Source organism: Rhinichthys klamathensis, unplaced genomic scaffold (assembly GCF_029890125.1).
Source record: "Rhinichthys klamathensis goyatoka isolate OS25496 unplaced genomic scaffold, OSU_Roscu_1.1 h1tg000147l_1, whole genome shotgun sequence".
In the NCBI taxonomy this organism is placed as follows: domain Eukaryota; kingdom Metazoa; phylum Chordata; class Actinopteri; order Cypriniformes; family Leuciscidae; genus Rhinichthys; species Rhinichthys klamathensis.
The window spans coordinates 2,417,363-2,442,400 of record NW_026606682.1 but is presented as its reverse complement, the minus strand read 5'-3'; the positions used below and the strand labels follow the sequence as shown (position 1 = coordinate 2,442,400).

The window sequence follows — 25,038 nt, the reverse complement described above, 5'->3', positions numbered from 1 at the left end:
AGGATGTGTCTAAAATGTAATTGTCATTTATAGCAATGTTTTATATCACAGCTATTAATTAAATTATTAATTAAGTTATTATTTTCTAATATTTTAAGCACGAAATTATCAACCCACTAAATTATCATATTGATAGCAAATACCACGCGCATGTTTTCATACTGTAGTTCCAAGTTAATTAGTTAACATACTCAGTTAAAGACATTTAATTGAAAACCTTGATATGATCATGGACGATTTTATAGTACATTTGCTCTCCTGTCTGCAAACATGCGTGCTTCATGAAAGCCAAGTATTTTCATGTATTTTCACACAAAGCTATCATTTTCATGTTTAACGTGAATTTGTTTTAAACGCTTCTGAATATTACTGTTTCTGATGTAATAATAAGGGGGCGCTGATTTAAAGATTATAGTAAATCCTGAACCTTGTGGACTGATATTTAAACCAGCGCTGAAGCGTCACGTGTTTACTGCTTGAGCTTCATTGGTTGAGCAGAGTAGCAACAAACAACGTCACAGTTCGCCCCGCCCTCTATCGTCACGGACGTGTGAGACACAGGATGCTGCATTGAGGACTGATGATAAAGACAGGCCCTTTCTACATCAGACACTAAGAAGGCCTGAAGACACTACGACATTTATGTTTATGTATGTATTCTCATCTCGTGCAACAAATTCCCGTAAATGCCAAATATCTTCTTATTTTATGGAACTGTATGGGGGAGGCTGAGACTAATTGTCACACTTTTCAGTTCAGTAAATATCTCTCAGGATAGGTTTATTTTTGAATGTCAATTTATGTTTAGGCACATACATTAAATAATTTGTTACATATTGACACTTAACTTAACCTTATATTAAAAACCCTGTAATATGATATTTAAAAAAATCCAAGCATTATTGGGATAACAACATTTCTTATACTTAGGCCTAATTAATTGTGTGAAATTACTTTTTTTTTTAATAAAGAAACCTGTAAACACTTGCCCCCAGTATTAATGTCACAAAATGTGACATTTATGAAAAATTCCCTTGTCTGTCAAACAGCATGCAATTTCCTCATAATGTATTTATTTCTCATTATCAGTGCTGAGGTTTTACCATCCCAGCTCTAAATCTGATAATACATTTGAGGCTGCCTTTTTGAAACCCTATTTTTTGAAACGGTTGTCTTGAATTTACCACAAAATCCTGTTTGCGAGAGAGCAGCCTATGAGATGGTGACACTTTTTAAAATCAGGAAGTGAATTGAACAGAAAGAGAGAGAGAGAGAGAGAGAGAGAGAGAGAGAGAGAGGGGAAATTCATGCAAGCAGAACTACTTCTGCTCTGAGCTGCATGCTTTAGAGTTTGAACAACTTTTTGCTGCTGTACGTGACATTGACATGAAAGAACGGGCAGGAAATGCTGATGGGTTACAGGAGAAACTCCATGCCTTTTAAGCAGTCACATTGGTCTAAATATGAATACCACAAATAAAGTTGTTAACTCGACTGCAATTAGAGCTGAGGTGAGAAGACATGAAAGCTTGCAAAAAACTCTAAACAAATTTCTCAAACAGCTGGAGAGGGTTGAGGACCAGCAGCTCAGGACAGGACTAAAGGTTTTCCTTCACAGCATACAAGGTGAGCCTGAGTTAATTGGAAAAGTCTCATAAATATCATGAGATTGTTTATTTTGTCCGCTAGAAAAGTTGCTGATAGATTCCCGTATCATTTTGCAAAGTGTGATGTTTACTTCAGGTCCTTAGGGGTCCTTTCACTTACAGAGGAGACTGACTCGCACGTAAACAGCATGTTGTTAGAGTTGAAAATCTATGTTGATAGAAAGGCATATCTAAATAATTCTCAGAAGAGAACAAGCTTACTAAACATTCTGGAAATGAGTTAATCAGACCTCCTTGTGTGAGATAAAAATTCAAGGAATTCGGCTTTTTTACATGGTTTGATTGCTATTGATTGTTCCACTTTTGCAGTATTATGTGCATTATCTTGAGTTTTAAAATAATATCAAATTCTAAAATGTCCCGACTGTATATTTTAGAGAAGGCAGACATATAAAAAGGAATATAAATGCTTTAACTCGTGTTAAATTGAATTATATATCCAGCAGACGTCTGCAAATGCACATGCTCCACCATTAGACTGTGATGATGAACTGTTACTACAGCCCGGATGTTGAATCAGAATGGTGGATGTTAGTTTAAAGAGGCCAGGTTGAAACATTAGCACCATCTTAGAGACGTCGTCATGGTGGCAGGCTTCTGAACACGCGAAGTGCTGGTCCATTTCCTGTCTGACGCTCTCTTGCTGCCCACGGAAGCCACATCCTCTTCATCTCAGTCACTACCTGTCTATACAGTGCTACTCTTAATCTCCATATCCGACACCATTATTTTTAGTTTTCCATAAGATTCCGCTTTTCTTTGTTTGACTTTAAATAATCTTGCATCCATTGAAGCTCCAAATGAGCCGGCTGTAAAGTTTAAGCATTTATTTTAAGATGCAACATTTATAAATCATGTTAGTAAACATCCATGCAGTGCATATTTTTTAGGTTTGAACTTATGGTAACAGAAACGAATGCATCTTTAATATAGTGTTTGTCGATGCTCCTTATAATTTACTTCCTCCTCACACTTCCTCTTGAGCGTTAATGCATCTGTCACTCTAGATTTCAGCTCAATATGAAGACGTTCTCAGTCAGCATAATCTCACCGACATTTTGTCTCTTTAAACCAAAATCTAAATTAAACAAGATTTTTATGGTATTACTTACCCATGCAAAACTTGCCACAATGATGCTAGGGTATTCTGGATGGTTGCTAGGGTATTCTGGATGATTGCTAGGGTATTCTGGATGGTTGCTAGGGTATTCTGGATGATTGCTAGGGTATTCTGGATGGTTGCTAGGGTATTCTGGATGATTGTTAGGGTATTCTGGATGGTTGCTAGGGTATTCTGGATGATTGCTAGGGTATTCTGGATGATTGCTAGGGTATTCTGGATGATTGTATTCTGGATGCTTATGGATTTCTTGTTTCTATGATATTGCAGTCCCTAGATATTGCTCAGATTTTTTCACCCATTTGATCATTTTCCAGGAGAAAGTTGATCACTTGCATTAACCTGCATCACTAATGATGTTCTATAAATAAAGTTGCATAACAGACAGGATGAAATAGTATGGATGATCTTTGAATATATTCATTTAGCCCACATAGTCATATGATGATTCAAATTATGCTTGATGGGAATAAAATAAAAGTGAAGGAAACTGTAAAGGAGAAGTCATTGCGGTTGGCTTCTGAGCATTGGGATTTGCGAATAGGACTGACACATTTAAATGTTGATGACTGCAGGGAGCCAAGAGAGTGGGAGACAGGCGGAGTTACAGCGATTTAGCGGGGAGAGAGAAAGGGGAAAATATATTTATGAGTGGGAGTTCTCCAAGAAAGAGTCCAAGGAATCTCTACCATGAAATAGTAGAATATATACTATATACATAAACTAAAGCTTTGCATTTTCTGATAAAAATATGAGTGGAGCTTGCCTGTGGTTGCCAAGGTGTTGCTATGTGGTTACTAGGTTCTTCTGGTTGGTTGCTAGGGTAATTTCTGTCATCATTTACTCATGGCATTCCAAACCTGTATGCATTTTGTTCTTCTGTGGAACACAAAATAAGATTTAAAAAAAAAAAAATTAATTGCGAATTAAATCACATAAAAAATAAAAGTTTGTTTATATAATATATGTGTGTGCACTGTGTATAATTATTTTGTATATATAAATACACACACATGCATGTATATATTTAAGACAAATGTGTTATTTATATATAAAATATTTATATGTATATGTAATATAAATTATGTATAAATTTATATACAGTATAATAAACATGCAAATAAATCTTAAATATATACATGCATTTGTGTGTATTTATATATACAAAATAATTATACACAGTACACACACATTTATTATGTAAACACAAACTTTTATTTTGGATTTTGTTCACTAATGCTGAAAGGGGTTCTATGTAGTTTGGTTCCAAATGTTCTTCAAAATATATAATTTTGTGTTCCACAGAAGAAAGTAATGTTTGGAAGGACATGAAGGTGAGTAAATGATGATGGAATTAAAAATGTCTATTGAACTTAACTATGAGCAATAGTAATAGTCACTAAATTCTTCTTTATATGCAATAAAGTAGCAAATCAATAAAGAGAACAACAAATGAGATACATTCACATACAAGTAACTGCACGCCCTCTTCCTAAATGTTGCTGAATTGTGTTCTGTATGGCACCTGTCTTCATGATTGATAGCAATCAATGTAAAATATTATTGATTTGTGAATTCTATATGACTGCTAATTAACATTTTAAAAATTAAACTCCTCCCTTTACAAGATTATTTTTTGTAATATATATATATATATATATATATATATATATATAGTCTTGTGTTTTGTGTAGGACACATTGATTTTTTTTTTACTCTCATCCCAGTTATTGAATGAATTCGAGTGTAGTATTGACTCTAATCAAGCACATTTAAACAGATCAATCAATAAATTGTCAATAATATTGCATGCCCTCACTCAATCACCTACTCATTCATACACACCTTTGCAAGGACAGTTGGTGCACATAGCAGGGGGTTAGATATGGAGATAGCGAACGGGAGACTAGATGGAATCAGTGCATGAAGGAGGAGGAGTTTAGCCTCGGAATACCTTGGTAACAAGCAAGCTCAGTGTCTAGGACAGGAAAGGTGGGGGGACACGGCGGCTCTTGAATCACTGTACTGACTGTGACTGTGATATGTGGCACATTGCTGCCTGATACAACACTGGATCGAGTGCAAAATTTGCCTCATTGATGTGTCAGTCTTGATTAGCTTTGCACGTAACCACTCATATTTGTGTTTTTCTTGTGCTGCGTTGACCTCTTTTCCTTGTCAGAACCTTTCTAGCTTTACAGTCTGTCTTTATTCCTTAACACATCACTGATTCTCGCTTTTTAAGCAGGAGAGAGCGTGCGAGCGAGAGAAAAGAGAGGGAGAAGGCGAGGGAGGGAGGGAGAACGAGAGGAGGGGGTAGCAGGCTGTGGAAAGCAGGGGCTGGGAGCTGTCTGGCTGGTGACAAGGGCAGAGAGAGAGAGAGAGAGAGAGAGAGAGAGAGAGAGAGAGAGAGAGAGAGAGAAGCAGGAGATGGAGAGAGAAGCAGGGTATTCCTGCACGGTGCCGTTCTGCGTGGGTTTGAAGAAGACCTTCCACTGGAGAGATCTTAGAGACCCTTGTTCATGATGCGTGACTCGTCGAAACCTTTAGCGTGAGATGCACCTTCTTCTCTAGAATGAAGCATGATTGCCTCGCGCGTTTGCATTATTGACATCTCCGACTGCTTGACGCACCGATCACCGGAGGCGTGATGGATAGACTCTGTTTGGGGACACTAGGATCACTCTCTGTGGACTTGCTGTAAACGTTTCCACCGATCCATGTGGCATGTAGACTGACTCCTCAGTTCGACTCTTCAGTCTGTCAGCATCTCCTCCACACACTGTGGAGCAGGTTGGTGAAACGATGTGCCTTGATCTGAGGTTAACAGCTCTGCATGTCTCACAGATGTAATTTTACTCTTTGTCGTCCTTGAAGGAATTTGCGATCCTGTTTCCATCTTGTGCATTGTCATTTTTGCCTTTGAATCTGCCTCTTGTTGAATGTAGTCAATGGAATCGGGAGAGTGCTTTTCATGCAGGTGTGGAGAGCTGGGCACATGTCTGCATGCTTAAAATAGGTGTGAGAGGACCAAAGAACAGCAATACGAAGTCTGGGAAGAAACATGAAGGTGTGAAAGAGCACAAAGGACATTAGCTGATTTTTTTCCCACTTTAGGGAACAAGGTCACGGTTTACTTCTTTTTGACACACTTGCTTGAACTGTCTTTTTTTCTATGAATTCCGTGATTTTTTTTTTCATGCTGTGGACGCCATTAAACAAATAAATAACAAGATTATTTGATTAATTTTCTGTCCTTGATCTGCTGAGAAATTCTGGACCACATGAACCGAAGCGGGACATCACAGTCAAAAACCACCTACCTTATCTCCCTCACCTTGGTGAAGGTAGAAACCACTGAGGAAAATGAGTTGGAAAAGTCCAGGCCAGCTGTGGAGGGAGCGGTGTATGATGCTGATGGAGCGAAACATCTCAAGCACCCTGGATCCAATAATGAGGGCCAGGAACGCCAGAAAATGGGTGAGGCTGTGGAGCTGGAAGCTGGAGAATCTGTCAAATTCTCAGTGGAACAGGAAATACTCCAAAGCCCAAGGGACGACAAGGCACTTTTTGCAGATGGTGTTCACCCTGGTGATAGACAAAAATCAATGATCTCACCCACCACAGAGAATGGAAGAGCCAGAGAATCCACCGGGATGTCCCAAACCTCGTTTCCCCGAGATATAGCCAGGCATCTGGGTGACATACCGGTCCGTGCGACCCAGCGTCCCGTGTCTCTCCTTAAAGCTCATGGCGGTGGTCGTGATTTTAAGGAGTCTAGAGAGAGCATCCATGCCTCCTCAAAGAGCCTTGACCGTAAGGACAGTCGGACCAGGATTCAGTCCCCAACCAGCCCGAATCCTGGATCATTCCGGGCATCATGGGCTGTAAGCGAGGTGAAAACTTGCGATGAAGACCTCAAAGGGGGTATTGGGATGAAAAGGCCCACTGAAGGGGACATCATAGCCATGCGAACCCAAAGCCCTCGAGCCGAGAGATTAAAGGCAGGATCTACATCTCTTCCGACCCCTATCGCCTTGATTACCAAGCCTCAACGCAAAGGAAAGAGTCGCACCCTGGACAACAGCGACTTGAATTGTCTGTCTGAGGACCTCCTTAAGTGCAAAGGTGGTCAAATGGTATCTGACTTTAGAACAGCTCAGTCCCAGGGGGCTTCAGCACGTGACCGCAAGATGCTAAGATTTATTAGTGGCATTTTTACCAAGAGCACTCCAGTTGCAACCAGTGCAACCATTGTGACCCCAGTCTATAGCACCATTCAGAGGGAATCCAGTGAGGAGGAAGGTAGGAGAACATGGCTTACTCACCCATACACAACTCAAGCTCTCAGATAAGTAGAAGCAGGATTGTTTCTGAAAATGGGAGGGGGACACACTAGGTAGCTTGCGCATTTTGAAAAAGAGGGATTCTTTGCATAAAGAATGTGTAATGTTTTCTAAATGTTATGTTTTTATATTGAAGGGATTGTTCACCCAAAATGATGTTTTCATCAATAACTCACCCTTCATGTATTTCCAAACCTGAATGACTTACGTTCTTCTTTTGAAAAATGTTTTAACCATCTTTTTTTGTCTATGCAATGAAAGTCATCAGCGCACAAAACAACATTGGACCCCATTGACTTTTCTTGTCTGGACAAAAAAATAAAACGAAATTTTTAAAAGCATATTTGTGTTCCACAGAAGATTGAAAGACATACATGTTTGGTACGAAATGAGTCTAAATGGTGACCGTTTTCAGTATTTGGTGAACAATCCTTTTAAAGTGAAGTATCTTGATGTTTTAGTTTCCATTAATTTAAAAAAAATTGACATGTTGAAGTCTGTACACACATTTAAGGAATTCTGGTAAATGCCTAGGGTTGTAGAGTTAAGGTGCTGAAAGCATACTGGTCTTTTATTTACAACCACCCCCTACTGTTTCTGTTGCTGCACTGGAAAAATTGGAATGGTAAAATAAATTTGATAATACCCATGCCACAGGCAGCATAAATTTGCCCAACATCCTAATCCCATCTTTGATGTTCCGCCCACTTCCTGTATTCTGGTCTCATTCTTTCACGGAAGCTTCAGTCCTTTCATCACCAGTCTCTTCATTTAAAGCCATATCCAGCCAATTTTAGCACCCTAAACTGAAGGGAAAGCACTGATTTCTGTAGTGAGGAAACATTTTAAATGACATAAAGCAGTATCTGAATCAACAGGCAATTGGATGGATGAGCTTAAAATTTGCCACATGCATTTTGAATCCACCCAAGCAAAGTAAGTCTGTTTTTCTTCAAATGATCTAGTGTGATCTTGCAGAGATGCCTTCAAGTTTAACTCATTTATATGCAGAGCTTGTTGAACAAAGGCTTCTTTTCAAACGTCTGTATTTCTCGACAATATAGATTTGATAATTAGGTTTCCTATTTTGTAGGATGCAATTAATAATTGCACAAGTGGAACTCGATATAGGTGTGTGTGTGTGGTCAATATGCTACGAGCAAAAGGTCTGATGTGTCTGCACACACGACGCATGCGCACACAAAATATTTACGTATGTGTTCTCCGAGTGAACAGAAGCAGCGGCTGGAGGTGGGGTTGTCATGGCAACAGGGAGGGCTGAGAGAGTTGCCTGTTGTGTGGCTGTGTTATGCGAGGGAACGAGCCACACATGAAATGAATGGGAGTGAGGGTATGCGAGGAGGGGTCCTTTTGAAAAAGAGAGAGACCAGAATGTGTCACATAGAGCGTCCGTTTAGATGGAGGGGGTGGCGTGTTGTATATGGCACATAAGGATCACACTGTCTAACCGCACTGGCTCGACTCCTGATGTGCCCCGCCGTACAATGACCTCATAGAATTGCGCTGAATTCGGAGGGGGGTTAAACCTCTTCCGTTTGTGTCGTGGGTGGCGTGTGAGAGAGGAAACTGCAAACGGCATGAGTGCCAACTCAGATCGTACGCCGATCTCCTGCATCTGTGCGTCGTGAGCTGCTTTAATCAGTCCACGCCGGTCACAAGGGTGTATCGCACCGATCCTCCCCCCTTAACAAAAGCATCTTTTGCCTCTCATCCGCCGCTTGATGCCCTCACAGCTGTGCAGCTACACAAAAAACAAGTGACGTGTCCGTCTATCACTGGGTGCCGGGTCTGAGCCTCTGGTGAAAAATAGTGAGAGTGTGATAAGACTTCTAATATAAAGCGAAGAGGGGTGTGGGTGCTCCATGCTCTCTGCTGCTCGGATACACCTGCAGTCCTTCACGGCCTGTGAATTACCAGAGATTTATAACACCTCCAGATGAACTGTCATCCGAGGCGAAGGTGCAATCAAATTTCACTTCGATGCAGAATAGAAATGTGCATGATCTGAGTTTAAATGGTCACAGATTGGCGTAAGAAACCAACAGTATCATTGCGCCTGTACTGACTTTAGATAATGTGGCTTGACGTGAAGGGAGGCGATAATGTTATTAACTCTGCTGCTCAGTGCTTGGAGGTTCTGAATGTTGGGATCACTGAATGATCATTCAGTCGTGTCAAACTCGCTCTTCCTGTAAGTGAGTCACGTCACTGACATCAAGGGTCAGAACGAAGGGATTTAAGCTGTAAATCAATATGAGAGATCTTTTTTTAGAAAACAAATTCAGTAGCTGGCCCACCCCATAGTGAAAAAATAAATATACCAACATTTTATTTTATTTTATGCTAAGTATACTGCAAATACATTCACACATGCATGTACTTATAAATACCCTGCAATTGTACTGTTGGTTTACTAAATGGGTAAAGTCTGCTAAATTGGAACAACTAATTTTGTCCTTAATGCACTTTAGTTATCCGGAAATAGTGAGGTCCAACTAGAGATATACTTAAGTATATTTGATTGTGCTAAAGTGGAACTATTGCAAGTATACTTTATGTGCACTTTAAATATCTTGCATTTAAAGACTGATATTATAGAGAGATCATACTATCCTTACTAATAGTGATATTGAAACACATTTTTGGCTTAATATTAGGAAATCAATAAAGTTCAATAAAGAAGTCATTTTAAATTTATATCAGTAAGTCTCAGTAAATATGTTAATGGATTTGTATAGTATACATATATTTTAAATACATTTTTGCATGCGTTTCTTTTCACTAGGATACCAAGACATAATATTAATAAATCAGCACATATTCCATCTTTTTTTTGTTATATGATTGATTCATCTATTTTTCTGTTGTACTTTTATTAGTGGTGCTTGCTAAGCACCTCAAATACAGATCAGAATATGAACAAATATAGAACCTCAATGTGATCTAAATGAGACAGTGCACTTATAGATAATACATATAATAGATATAATACACTTCCTGTTTCCCTTTTTCTTTATTCATTTAATCCCACACCATGGCAAATCTGTTTGAGAAAATATTTTTGCAATTCAGCATCTTTAATGTCTTGGCCTAATGTTGACAAAGTTTGATGATGATCACATGAATCCCCTTGGAGAAGTATTAAAAAAAATCTCGATCCAAAATAATTGACCTCCTGTTGGGCGGGAGCTAATGAATATAATTTTGAAAGTTGTTAAGTTTGTTGAGATCCGTATATGTACCGAATTTGGTAACACTAACCCCACCATTTCAGTCAAAGGGGGGAAGCTTTTTTAATATAGAATAATAATATAAAATATCAAACTTGGGGACGGGCTCTTTTAACTAGGGCAACCACTTAAAAGACCCTAGCAACTGCATAGCAACACATCAAAAGCCATTCAAAACACCCTTGCAACTGGATAGCTAGCAACACATTAATATTCACTCCAAACATATTGCTACTGCATAGCAATGCCCTGGAAACCTACAAGGCAATAGAATACAGTAGGATGGCTTGTTTTACGCAAAAATTGTCTTCATTGTTTTGAAGTTAAGACTTAACTTTGACTTTTCTTTTTTCAGCATCATGTGCCAATAGCCAGGAATGGACCTTAACTCGCGCCATCCCAGAACTGCGATTGGTGAGAACACCTTAACAGTTTTTTTACTCCTTAAGCATATAAACAAAATGTTTTAGGCATACGTCTATAAAAACAATATTTCATTTGGTTCAGTTTACTAAAAAGAAGATGGTTGCACCTTATTTTAAGGTGTCCTTGTTACAGTGTAATTATACATTTAAGTACTGAGTAATATTAATATTAATTAATTTATATTAATTACATTACTATAGGGTTAGGATTGGGATTAGGTTTGGTTTAGGGTTTGTTGCATGTAATTATGCATAATTTATAGTAATTACTTACTATAGAAACTACATGTAACGTGTAACAAGGACACTGTAAAATAAAATGTTACTAAGAAGATTAATGTTGCATTTTTGTCAAAAAGGATACATATTTGACTGTAGGAAGAAAAAAAATCTGAATTTTTTTCAAAACATTGACAAAATTAAAAGACTTTTGCTTAAATTTCAATTAGGTCTCAGATGAGTCTCCTCAGGAGTTTCAGATGAGATCTCAACAATGTCAGATCATGATTAAAAGTGATGATTAAAAATATTATTCTTTCTGCCGCTTGCAGGGGGTTCTGGGTAGCCTTCGCAGTGGAAAATCTGCTCTGGTAAACAGATTCATCACAGGAAGTTACCTTCCACTTGAATCGCATGAGGGTGAGAACTTGTTCTTTCTCGTCTCCTTTTCGAAGACTGTCATTTTAACCGTTTAGAGGCATTATAATTGTTCTCTTGTCTTTTGACTTTGTCCTCTTTTTCTTCTCTGGAAGGGGGAAGATATAAAAAAGAAGTGTTGGTGGAGGGACACAGTCAGTTATTGCTGATTCGAGAGGAATCTGGTCCACCAAGTGCACAGGTGTGTGAATGTTTCCCTATGAACACTTAAGTCAGGAACATACCTGTCTGCACAACAAAAATATTTAGCCAATGCATGTGTGCATCTCCTGCTTTTATACTTAACATTAGTGTGGCGGTATTAAAACCTACAGCAAGTTGTCCATGCCATTAAACCGAGCTGCATTTAATTTCGTTTTTAGACTTGTGAACTTCCCTAAGCATTTCCCCTTTGGGGGAATCCCCGCCTGTATTTTAAAGTGCGTCCAACTTCGTCGAAAGTCGGGGGAAGTTTATTTGGACAGACTCTCGACCCCTTGATTTTGACCGAGAAAGCGTCTACTCAATATGTACACTTCAGGCAGATCCATAGACCAAAATGCAAAACGATTGTGACGCCAAAGCAGATCACACTTAAAGGGATAGTTTACCTCAAAATGAAAATTCTTTCAACATTTACTCACTCTCAAGTTGTTCCAAACCTGTAAGAGAGTAAGTTCATCTTCTGAACACAAATAAACATCTTTTTGATGAAATCTGAGAGCTCTCTCCCTCCATTGACAGTCCATGCAACTACCACTTTGACGCTTTAAAAACTTCATAAAGAGATTGTAAAACTAATCCATATGAATTGAGCGGTTTAGTCCGAAATTTCTGAAGAGACTCGGTCGCTTCATATGATGAACAGAATATTTTCCACAAATAAACATGAACGGAAGCATGTTCAAGCATGTTCGCTTGACCTGCGAGAACCATTAAGGTTTATTCTCGTGTTACGCATCACGTTTGAGCTTCTTCAAGAACCAATGAGGTTTGTTTTCACATTTGATCATCTGTTTATGTTCGCTGATCAATGTTTATATGTGAATAAAAGCCTAAATTAAATCTGTTCATCACAAAAAGCGATCGAGTCTCTTCAGAAAATGTTGACTAAATCGCTCAACTCATACATAGGGATTAGTTTTATGAACTTTTTGAAGCGTCAAAGTGGCATTTGCATAGCTGTCAATGGAGGGACAGAAAGCTCTCAGATTTCATCAAGAAGATCTTCTTCATGTTCCGAAGATAAACGAAGCTTTTACATGTTTGGGATGACATGAGGGTGAGTAAATCATGACAGAGTTATAGTTTATTGTATTGTTAGTATTTTCGTTTGTGCAATATGATCAAAGATGGCTTTAAAAAATAAATCGGCATTGTTTATCCTAGTGCTTATGGGAAAAAAAGCTGTAAATAATAAATCAGCTTCATAGCGGATTCTAAGTGATCATGGCGTTCCATTTAAACACATTGCAAGGGTTCTGCCAGTAGTGGGCACTTGTGCAAGGAAGCAATGACGTACGTCCAAGTGAACGAGACAGAGGGGAGTTAGCGAGGGAAGGGCATAAAAAAATGGATTTAAACGCAACCACAGATGTGGTTAACTAACTTTAACTAGAAACTGAAGAAGAAGACAGTTCATGCAATTACGCTATAGTGCCCCTTGTGGAAAGATTGAGAATGCTGCTTTCTCATGTTGTGTTATGAATTGCTTCTTACACATTTTGTAATGATGTGTGAAATTGAGCTCGTGTTACAGGAAGCATTTGCCTGCACGTACTTGTGTGTAGAGCATATTTGTATGTACACCACCATTCAAATTGAAAGCAGCCATCAAGGCTGCATTCATGTGCTCAAAAATACAGTAAAAACAATAATACTGGGAAATCTTATTAAAATTTAAGAGAACTGTTTGAATACATTTTAAAATGTCATTTATTCCTGTGATCAAAGCTGAATTTTCAGCATCATTATTCCAGTCTTCAGTGTCACATGATCCTTCAGAAATCATTCTAATATGCTGATTTGCTGCTCAAGAAATCAAAGTTGAAAAGAGTTAATATTTTTTGTAGAAACCATGACATTTTTTTTAGGCTATTTTTATTAATAGAAAGTTCAAAAGAACTACATTTATTTGAAATATTTTTTTTGTAACATTATAAATATCTTTACTTTCACATTTGATCAATTCCAAAAGTATTCGTTTCTTTAAAAAAAACCTTCGAACAGTAGTGTATTCAGCATTATTCCCTTCCGCCCTGTTTTTCATTCCTAAATTTGTGATTGTAGATCTGCAACTGGCTCGATGGTGTCATCCTGGTTTTTAGTCTGGAAAATGAAGCAAGTTTCCAGGATGTGTACAAGAACTACAGTGAGCTAAGTGCAAATCGTAACATAGCAGAAATCCCCATTATAGCGGTTGGAACGCAAGGTAAGAGATACACTCTTCTTGGTTTCAGGGATGTTTAATTGAGCTATATGGTGTTGCGTACCAACTCTGAGTGTTTTTCTTCCTGCAGATAAGATTAGTAGCACTAACGCCCGTGTGATTGAGGACAAGAGGGTCCAGCAGCTGTGTATAGATGTGCGTCGCTGCACTTACTATGAGACCTGTGCCACCTATGGACTTAATGTGGACAGAGTATTCAATGAAAGTGAGTTTCATCTCAAAATAGGGGCTAAAATATAGCACGTTACTTCCAAACAGGATGACAGTTTTGATTGGACAAACTTGTTTCCCTCTTAGTGACTCACAAGATTGTTGCTGCCAAGAAGCAAGCCGCACTTCTGGCATCCTGTAAATCTCTCCCAAACTCCCCGAGTCACTCAGGGGCCTCGACTCCACTGTCAGGGCCCGGACAGGTATCTCAATGCTTACGAGTCTCTCTGCTGCTTGGATGAATCTCATGAAAGCTGTCAAGACATGTCTGGGTCAATTCTGGGTCAAAGAAAATCTCATTTTCATTACTATAATGCAACAAAAAAAAAGTACATTTGTGAAGTGCAGTTGTAAGTCATCATTATTTCTTTTCATGAATTGAATTTAAAAATGTATAACACTTTACAATAAGGTTTCATTCATTAACTACATTAGTTAACATGAACTAATAATAAACTGCACTTCTACAGCATTTATTAACCTTTTTGCGGATACATTATTCAAATCAAAAGTTGTATTTGTTAACATTAGTTAATGCACTGTGAAGTAACATAAACAACAAACAATGAACGGCAGTATTTTACTTAACGTTAACAAAGACTAACAAATGTATGGCTTATGGTTAGGTCATGTTAGTTAATACATTACCCAGTGTTAACAAATGAGACCTTATTGTAAAGTGTTACCAAAAATAGTTTTTTTTTCTCATTACAATATTGTGAATTTGGGGAGAAAATTGTGATGAGAACCCTCACATCTTAATGGCCTTACTGAATGATGTATGATTATAAAATATTTTAATTTAAGAAAATATTTTTAAATATAATATACCTATTTTCTTTATTCGAATTTTGTTTTGTTTTGTTTTGAAATATGACCTAGACATTTCTTTGTGAGATTGACCCCTTTATCATTATAATTCTGGTGAAATATGGAATAAGGAATTAAATACCATCACGTTGTTTCTGATCTAATTTCTTTCATATTCTTTGCTTACAAAATCAGTATTAATATTATTTCAATATTATTTACAAATGTAATCATTATAATACAATTAATAAAAGTTAAAATGACATGCTTATATTTTATTGTAGATGAATTATAAATGATAAAATTCCATATCAATACATTTTAATTGTAGATTGATGCATTGCACATTTTTATACCCCTGTTGTTGAGTATTTGACTGTTTTAAATGATTATGAACTTCATCAGTCTGTCTGCACCATTCACCATTCCACCAACCTCTGTGTCAGTCTTCTTAATGTCCCATCATCCTCTCTTAGGCCAGTAATGGGGGTCAAAGTAGTGATTACCCCTCCTCTTTGCCTTCTACCCCTGTGATAAGTCACAAAGACATACGGGGTGGGGCAAGTGGAGACGGGGGCTCGCAACGAAATCCGCCCCGACGACGGACCTCTTTATTTGCGGTTAGTTCTTTGAGCTCATTACAAAGAGTGTCAAATCTTGCCAGTTACTTTATGTGCAACACCAGTGAAACTGGCTGTGGAAAATGTTGTATTGTATTATTCATATTTTAAAGTATAGTTGGCCTTATATCTAAATGATTAATGTAATCTAAGGTGATGTGTGTAATGTTTTTACAGTAAAATCATTTCTTCTATCCAAATTTGAATATGTGAAGATAACTATTAATTGTGGCAGATGGGGAAACCTCTTCGAAAAAGTTTTGGTGATACTAGTGAAATTACATACGTCACCTTCAAATGTTGTTACAAAAAAACAGAAGTATGACAGCATCTCCAGTCTGAGATTGTGTTTGTGAACTTTCTGTCACTCTAACACTCACTTCATCTCATGAGTCACATCTGTCTTCCTTCCTTTACGTGTTTTGCCTTCCTCTCGTCTGTACTTTATCTAACATGTCTGTTATTTTAGAACCGCCGTGGGAGCGACTCTGAGAAAAGAGCTTCAGATAGCAGAAGTGACATGAGCAGTCGGTCGGTTCCCATCAAACAGGTGCGTGTGAGATCTCAGCATTGCTGGTGTGTCGTGGGGCTTCTGTGAAATGCAGTGGCCCCGAAAAGTGTTTGGACGTGTAGAAGGTGCTGGAAAAATGTATGAATCTCATTTGCATTAGAGGAATAATTAAATAAATCGCTATGTTGTTTTTCTTTGTTAGGGAACTTTGTGGAAACGCAGTGAACGCTCTTTAAATAAGGAGTGGAAGAAGAAGTATGTGACGCTGTCAAACAACGGGATGCTGATGTATCATTCAAATTTAAACGTGAGTAATGCTCTCTTGCAACCCATTCTGTTTTCATCAGAGCACTAGTGTTTTTACACATCCTTCATTTACAAATACTTCCTGCATGCTTCTGTTTTTATAATCACATTTTGTGTTTTGTCCTTTTTTGTACCAAAATGAATACTGCTGTTCATCACTGTGTTTTTGACTTAGTATTTTTTAGATTTATTAGTTTATTATAAAATAGTGTGTTCAGGTGTGATGCTGTAACTGTATTTATTAATAGTGCCTTTTGCCAGGAAAATAACTTATTTTCTTACTCTGTATTTTCATGTTGCTTTCCAGCATATAAGCATTCTTAAATCATGATATATTTAGTAGAGAAGCAAAATGACTTAAGGTATTAAGTCTTGTTTACAGAAAAATGGACCAAAATAAAACGAGTTTATGCTTTACACAAGAAAAATATCTGTCAGTGAAGTAAGATAAATAATCTTGTTTTCCCTTTGAATTAAGTTTATTTTTCTGACCCCACTGGCAGATTTTTTAAAGCCTAAACTCACTTAATTTGGAAGATTAAAAAAAAAAAAAAAACACTTAATATCTTAAGTGATTTAGCTTCTCAAGTAAATGTATCTTGATTTAAGAATTTTAGATATTTGTAATGAAAATATTTTTTGCAGTGTATAATTATATTAAATATAGTATATATATATATGTGTGTGTGTGTGTGTATGTACAAAACACAAACACACACACACACATACACATATATATATATATATATATGTAATACATATAATAATGTATACACACGCATATTATATAAACGAAAACTTTTATGTTAGATGCGATTAATCGATTTAAATACCAATTTAAATATCATATTATATAATTCAATTACATTTAAACAATATATTAAACCAGTCAATTTTCATTGTCAATATTATTATATTATATAATACTATTATAGAGTACTCAATATGATTATATTTTTTACAAATTAATACAAAATGATATCATTATATTTTGGGTGTGGATTTACAGCTAATCTGTGTTGTAATGATTTGTAATGACAAATGTTTTGTCCGACGCAGGACTGGGTTGTTGGGTATAAAAAAAAATCAATGATACTTTGATGAAATTGCCTGATAAATTTACAAAACCTAAAAGCTTGAATGTTTTGCTATTTTTGGCTGTAGAAGAGAAATGGCGCATTTGTCAGTTAGGTCCATGGATTGTTTTACTCATAATATAGTGTTGTTGACATTATGAGCAATACAATCCATGGACCTAACTCACAAATACGCCAGTATTATGCATATATTTATGATTTTAGGAGTTTATGCAGAATGCTCAAGGGAAAGAGATGGACTTATTGCGAGTAACAGTAAAGGTGCCAGGAAAGCGTCTTCATCGCGCTGTCACTCCGGGTGGGCCGTCCCCTGGCCCGGCTCTTGTCCCTGTGCCAGGTGTAAATGGACTTAGTAAAGACAAGCAGTCATCTGAAGGGGGCGCTACATGTAAGTGAAATCTTTTAAAATGTCCTAATAAAATAATTTGAACGATTTCTCACTGTCATGGTTTCTCTCTTTCCAGCAAATCTTCTGACTGTAGAAGAGGCATCCAGAACTGGCTTGTCATTTCATAATGATCAACGGGTGAAACGTTGCCCGTCATCTGTGTCTAATAAAGGGTTCAGTGTGGGTGCGTAAATATTTAGTTTACACCTTCCATTTATTCCTTCTATAACAGTTTTGGAGAATAATAAATTAAAAGTAGCAATGCTACTAACCTGGAAATGAAGGTAGCTCAGTATTGTTGTGAAGTGTAGTGATTCATTTCAGTTCATATCAAGTTCATATGCAAATCTGATCATTTTGACAGTTCATTTTAAAGATTGATATCACTTAGTGGTGTTACCTTTTCTATTTACTTGTCCGTTTTTGCACTGAAATATTTAGTTAAATAAATACACCAGTCCATGACTGTGTTTCAACTCAGTATTTTTAGTTTTATTAGTTACATTTAGTGTCAATTTGTGTGTTTAATGCTGTAACTGTAATTGAGACATGTATTCTTTTTTTGTTGTTGTTGCAGGAAAATACTTAATATAATGATATTATATAATTATATAAAAAAAAATATTTTATATAGTATATTATTATAGTATAATATGTAGCAGTATGTTTTATATATGTATAGTATAGTATATTATATAACTGCTAAATGAGTCAATGTAAATGTAATGTAAATATATCAATATACTCAATATATTTAATTCATATATAATTATTTCGAATTTTGGCTTTGGCTTTGGATTTATCTTCAGAATAGTTACAAATCTTTTTCAGGAAAAGTTTTGACAAAATTCTGTCCTCTTTTTTGTATTATCTTAATAGAGTCAAGCATTGAGGGGGCTACAAGTCCTCCCTTAGGAAAAGAACACATCCCGTCTTCTCCAATGACTGACAGGAAGAAGAAGAAACGAAACAGAAGTATTAACCTGAAAGGAGACGCAGCGGCTGGACAGGCTGAGGGTGAGAGATCAGATTTATGAAAGATTGACAGACGTCACATTAATACGGTGGCTGAGAGAGCTCAACGCGCTGCAACTGAAGAGAACACATGCAAATACAAAAACACCCGCAAATTAAAAAAACATCTTTTTCAGTTTCACAACACATGTTCTCCAAATACTCACAACACAACCAAATACAGAAACACACTCCAAATACTCACAAAACAACCAAATACAGAAACACACTCCAAATACTCACAACACAACCAAATACAGAAACACACTCCAAATACTCACAACACAACCAAATAGAGGAACACGCTACAAAAGTTCACAACACAACCAAATACAGAAACACACTGCAAATAGCACAGACCACAACAGAAATGTTTCCAGGGGACCCCAATAAGTGACGAACCCAGCTGGGACGTGCTTACAGCTCAAAGTCTACTTTATTTTAATTTTATTTTTTTGCTAAACATACAGAGATGAGATGTTTATACAATATACAACATGTATTAACGATATGTTCAATGTCATCAGAATACTAATGAGAAAAGAACAATGACCTGAAAACTAAAATAAATAAAAAAGATAGAGAAAAAAAACATGAGGGAAAGATATTAATCTATTCATCAGTTACATCGTACAAATGTTGTCATGTTAGGTTTAAATAAGTTTCATAAGAAATGTTAGGTAATGCAGGGTCCAATTATGAGACGGCAAGTTTTAAAGTTGAGACACTCACACACAGATATATAACGCATATTTTAAAACCTTTTTTTGTTTAAAATCTATATTTATTTCCAACAGTTATGTTAACAGTTCTGGTAATAACAGCTTCTCAGCTGATGGACACCGTGCTGCGTTGTCATGGGAACATCCAAGGTGAAAATAATGAGGAAATTACGTTGTCTTTCGTTGCTCCTTCATCAAGTGCGCTCCAAACAGCTACATAATGGCACACTAGAGCCCTGCTCACTCCACAGTCCCACTTCAAGGGCTCTGCCGTCTGCCCTTAGAAGGGAGTAGGGCATAGGGATGCTCACGAGCAATAAGCACGTCCCAGCCGGGTTCGTCACTTATTTGGGTCCCCTGGAAACGTTTCCGTTGTGGTCTGTGCTATTTGCAGTGTGTTTCTGTATTTGGTTGTGTTGTGAGTATTTGGAGCACACGTGTGTTGTGAAACTGATGAAGATGTTTTTTTAATTTGCGGGTGTTTTTCCATTCGCATGTGTTTTCTTCAGTTGCAGCGAGTTGAGCTCTCTCGGCCACCGTACATTGATCCAGGTTTACTGCTAAAGCAATCTGCTAAAGCAATACATAAAGATGTATTATTGCGAAGAGTTTGCAAATTTTCTTTCTTCCCTTTTCCTTTATGAATCCAGTATATGGACCTGATTAATTGCTTTCTGTAAGGTCCTCTTACAATCTCTTTTACTTCTTACTTTCTTCTTTCCTTTCTTCCTCTTATCCTCCGCTGCCCTGGACTAATTTCTTGCACCGCAAGCCAAGCGCAAAATGTGGAAATTAAAAAGCTTTGGTAGCTTGAGAAACATTAACAAAACAGGTAACCTGAATGTGTGAAATGTATGAGTGGCTGAGCTGACTCCATCTTGCTGTCTTTTCTGCTGAATGTGTCTCTATGTCCATCTCTTGTCACATCATTAGATTACAGCAAATGGATCTGAGTCTTTCTGTCTGTGTTCCTGTCTCCTGAAACACATAATTATACTGAGACGATACATTAGACTGAGGACACAATGGGTGTTTTTATTGATCCCTTCCTCTTGTGTAAATAACTCTTTGCTCTCACCCAAACAGAAGAAGAGAGCACGGACTTCATCATCATATCGAGCTCAGGACAGAGCTGGCATTTTGAAGCCCAAAGTCAAGAGGACAGGGACGCCTGGGTTCAGGCCATCGAAAGCCAGATCCTTGCAAGTCTACAGAGCTGTGAGAGCAGAAATAAGGTAAAGAGGGCAATACATATTTATCTAAGAAGCTCTAATCTGATCTCTATCCGTCTATCAAATTTGCATAATGGTCTTGGTCTTCATTGGCGGCCTGTGAACCACGTCTACTTTGACCCGCCCTCAAACGCTGTAGTTGTAGCTGAGAGTGGAAGAGTTTAGTTCGTGTTGTCGACATGTCGAAAAGAGGATGTTTTCTGCGCCGCAAAAGCAAATCCACTTTGCTGCTTTTCCAAAGAATGAGGACTCGCACTGGAATTGATACAGTAAAACTGACGCCATTGTTACTGTTCATATCACTGTGTATCAAGTGCTGAGGAAGATCCGGAGCTGAAATTCAGATTTGGTAATGGGAGTTTTGTTAAGCGGTCAACCAATCACAACAGACTGGGTCATCTGACCAATCAGAGCAGAGTAGACTCTCGGAAAGGAGGAGTTTAGAGAAACCGAATCCTTTATCAAACACTGTGAGAAAAAAGGTGATGCTGCAATGTACGTTATGAGAAAATGAAAGTGTTTTTTTTTTTTTTTACATTGGATGCATGCAAACCTATTGTAGGAGACCTCAAACAAAATTAGGAACCTTTAAAATAGCATAATAGTGGCACTTAAACTTTTCCATATCCCTAAAATCGAAGAGCAATAATTGGTTAATAGAATCAATAAAGGACACTGATTCCTTCTATATACGTAAATCATGTTAAGAAACAATATTCTATACATATTAACAGTATAATGGACTTAATTTTTAACTCTCAGGCTCGAAGGAACAGCCAAAGTGAAGCTGTTGCCTTGCAGGCCATTCGAAATGCCAAAGGGAACGACCTCTGTGTGGACTGTGCAGCACCAAGTAAGTGTCCTGAAATGATGCCTTGTTCTGAAAATATAAACCACAAAATGTGAATGTTGAGATCTCTGTCATTATTCAGTATTATGAGAACATTACGCTCTCCTTGCAGATCCAACATGGGCGAGTCTTAATCTTGGTGCTCTGATCTGCATCGAGTGTTCGGGGATACACCGGAACCTGGGGACGCACCTGTCCCGTGTGCGCTCGCTAGACCTGGACGACTGGCCCAGTGAACTTACAAAAGTGCTTTCGGCTATAGGCAATCATATGGCCAACAGCATTTGGGAGACCTGTACCCAAGGGTGCCAGAAGTTGACACCTGAGGCAACAAGGTGAGCTGGCTTTGACCGTGAATGTCATTGTGGACAATGGTTCAGAGCCACTATGGTAATAATTTAGCCTTTGCTTGGTGTTTGTCTCAGAGAGCAGAGGGAGTCGTGGATCCGTGCCAAATACGAACAGCGGGCATTTGTGTCGCCCTTGCCCGCTCAGTGTTCAGAGGACACAATGTCGACTTGGTTGCTTAAAGCAGTAATCGACAGGGACCTTCCCAGACTTCTGCTGCTCCTCGCGCACAGCACCAAGGACCTGATCAACATCCCGCCTGAAGGAGCAGGGCAGCAGCATCACAGCGCATTACATGCGTCCTGCCAGCTGGGCGACGTGGTCATGACACAGCTGCTGGTCTGGGTGAGTTATTGAGCCTGACATGTGATATAAAAAGCCCAAACATTTTTTGAATTAGACATTTTTTGAAAGTTTATTGAACCTTTAGACAACTTATTTTTAATCCTCTCCTCGCATTCTGTAACAAATCCTTCCCTCGCGGGTCAAAAATACCAGACGCCCTAGAATTATACTTTTTATTTTTGTTCAGAAAGCTTGTATCATAATATTTGTTCTATTTTTAATGCAATTTTTTGGAGATTTTTTATTGTATGTACCCTTTAAATGACTAGATTTGATCAATAAATAATATAATTTAATTCAACTCTCCAATACATGCATAACCAGCTCAAATCAGCTCACAATATCTCACATTGGGTCAATTTGGGTGTCTCTACCGACCTCTTGTGGGAAAAGACATATAACATGATATTCATGACTCTTGCCACTAGATTGCCTTATAGCGCAAATGGAGCAAATGAGCTGTTTCCCTGGGTCCTAAAGTCCGAGCTTGAGTGTTCCCTTATCTCTCTTTTTGTATATTCTGGTTCAACAAGAGTCCAAAGGTCTTGGACTACTCAGATGAACATTACATTAAAATATATATATATTAGTTTCGGGTCAAAATGACCCGAGGGAAGGATGAGGGTGTGTTTTTGTCGAGTATCATATTTGATACATCAGGCTTTTATGGCTCAGATAGTATGATATAGGAGAATATGGAGCTCATACTCAAAGATAAAAAATAAAAAAACATCTCAGTTTTATTCAGAGGCCCAAAATCAGCAAAATGTGCAATTTGGTGCAGACACTGATATTTATATGGCCAAAAAGTAAGATGAAAATCTGATAGCTTGTATTGTAAATCAATGAAATTTTTATAACAGTATAGCAGACTACTAGCATAAAATGCATATTGTCAGTCTATATCTCCCAAAATGCATATAAATATCAGTTGTCGCTCTATATCTCCCAATAATATGTCTTATTAAGATCATATTTAAATGATTAGTTTTATAATAAAAGCTCTGTAGTTTTTATTGCAAAACTACATATAAAACATATGCAAAACATATAATGCAATGTAATGATTGAGAGAAATAAATGTTCCTCAAAATCCTGATGGATCATATTTGAGACTCACATTGTAACATGATTTTTCTTTGGGTAATCAAGCAAACCTTAGTTGCTTCAGTCCAGTAAATGTTCATCTTGAAATACTGATAACAAGATAATAGTTATTCTTACGTTTACTTTATAAAAATCATTCGATTTCACAGCAGAAAGTCACATGTACCGCGACCTGAAGGTGGACATTTTTAGAATTACATTAAAAGGCGTTTTACTTGCTAAAAAATAGAATCTATCAATCAGACGACAGAAGGCATGTAGTTTGTGTACGAGAGGTTTTTTTAGCAAAGGTTTAATCATGTTGATAATTAGAAATTTGCATATAAAAAATGAGATACTGTAGGCTTATAGTGTTAAATGACAATTTTTTGTAGAATTTTCTTTTTTGTGTGAACCATTCCTTTTAGCTTTTGCACTTTCAGTATTGCATTGTTTGCGCATTTCTAACAGGTACTTTTTTTTTTTTTTTTGCTTAATTGTGCTCTACAGTACGGCAGTGATGTGAAGTCAAAGGATCCACAAGGTCGAACCGCACTGACGTTGGCGCGCCAAGCCGGGAGCAAAGAGTGTGCTGAGATTCTTGTCCAGCACGGCTGTCCCAGTGAGACGTCACCCACCTCCCCGACTCCTGTTCTCTCCCGCAAAAGTAGCATCACGAGTGTCGGACGTGTCAATTCCAGGAGGAGGGTCTCGTAACCCATGAACGCTCATGATCACATAAACATTTTCACCAGGGCCATTTTTATTTCTTCATACAGAGTTGTGTGTTCCGTGCGTCTGTGAATCCCCACCCCGAATATCGCCAACAACGCTGTATTTATATACTGTACGTATATCCTTGCGGATTCCTCAGAAAAGGGAAAAAGAAAAAAAGAAACTCTTAATTGTCCTTATTAGAAGGCTTAGAATGACAGCTACAAAATTTCAACATGCCTTTTGAAAGAAAATGGAAGCTGTTTTACCAACTAAAAAGCAATATTATTTATAATATGCTGATTAATATGTATTATAGATCCATTACATGGAAACATGTAGCTTGAGAGTTTCCCAAAGCAATCTGAGGGAATGTATTTACCATTATGACTGTCATTACCATTGTTCTTTAAAATAGAAATCATGGCTGAGGGTAATGTAATGTAAGAACATGTTTATATCCAGACTCCAGAAGAAATAGTATTTGTCGTTGTGCATCATTTCTAAATAATATAGACAATAAACTCTGATCTTCAACCTCTCATTGGTACTGCTTGTTAAGTTTCCATCTTTTTTTATCAAAAAGCTAATGTTTCCACATTATAATGCCTCAATACTTCACTGTCATTGAAGGCCTGTTTGATTTCAGAGAATTCCACTGGTTAAAATATAAATTGTGCTATTATATGTGACAGAGCTCATGCATATAAATGCTAGATTGCCTTCATAGAATAATGTTTCTTGGCCTTATTATCTAATATTTTCATTTTGAATTGATTTACACATCTGATAATCGTCATGAGCATATAGTTTGCTTAGCTGCAGCTCTTCCAAAATGTTCCTAAATTGACCTCTCCTTAAATTAGACCACTCCTTCAAATGACCACATTA

At 37.5% G+C, this 25,038-nt stretch overlaps 1 protein-coding gene across 6 annotated transcripts; it reads left to right on the top strand.

Annotated features, from left to right (window-relative positions):
* Nucleotides 1-1,311: 1,311 nt before the first annotated feature.
* Nucleotides 1,312-24,688, top strand: agap2 (ArfGAP with GTPase domain, ankyrin repeat and PH domain 2). 6 transcript variants are annotated; one of them, XM_056257996.1, is made up of 19 exons: nucleotides 1,312-1,626; nucleotides 10,740-10,798; nucleotides 11,361-11,448; nucleotides 11,562-11,647; nucleotides 13,735-13,876; nucleotides 13,965-14,099; nucleotides 14,192-14,307; nucleotides 15,391-15,534; nucleotides 16,004-16,084; nucleotides 16,248-16,352; nucleotides 17,653-17,836; nucleotides 17,913-18,020; nucleotides 18,716-18,853; nucleotides 20,345-20,404; nucleotides 20,659-20,807; nucleotides 21,567-21,657; nucleotides 21,767-21,989; nucleotides 22,080-22,347; nucleotides 23,944-24,688. In XM_056257996.1, exons 1-19 carry the CDS (start codon nucleotides 1,464-1,466, stop codon nucleotides 24,148-24,150), a joined length of 2,547 nt encoding a protein of 848 aa, XP_056113971.1. In that variant the 5' UTR covers nucleotides 1,312-1,463; the 3' UTR covers nucleotides 24,151-24,688. The 6 variants fall into 6 exon arrangements, with proteins under 6 accessions (XP_056113971.1, XP_056113972.1, XP_056113968.1 ...); XM_056257993.1 differs by lacking the exon at nucleotides 1,312-1,626 and adding an exon at nucleotides 5,177-7,092 and having other exon boundaries at nucleotides 17,665-17,836; XM_056257992.1 differs by lacking the exon at nucleotides 1,312-1,626 and adding an exon at nucleotides 5,177-7,092.
* Nucleotides 24,689-25,038: the final 350 nt, after the last annotated feature.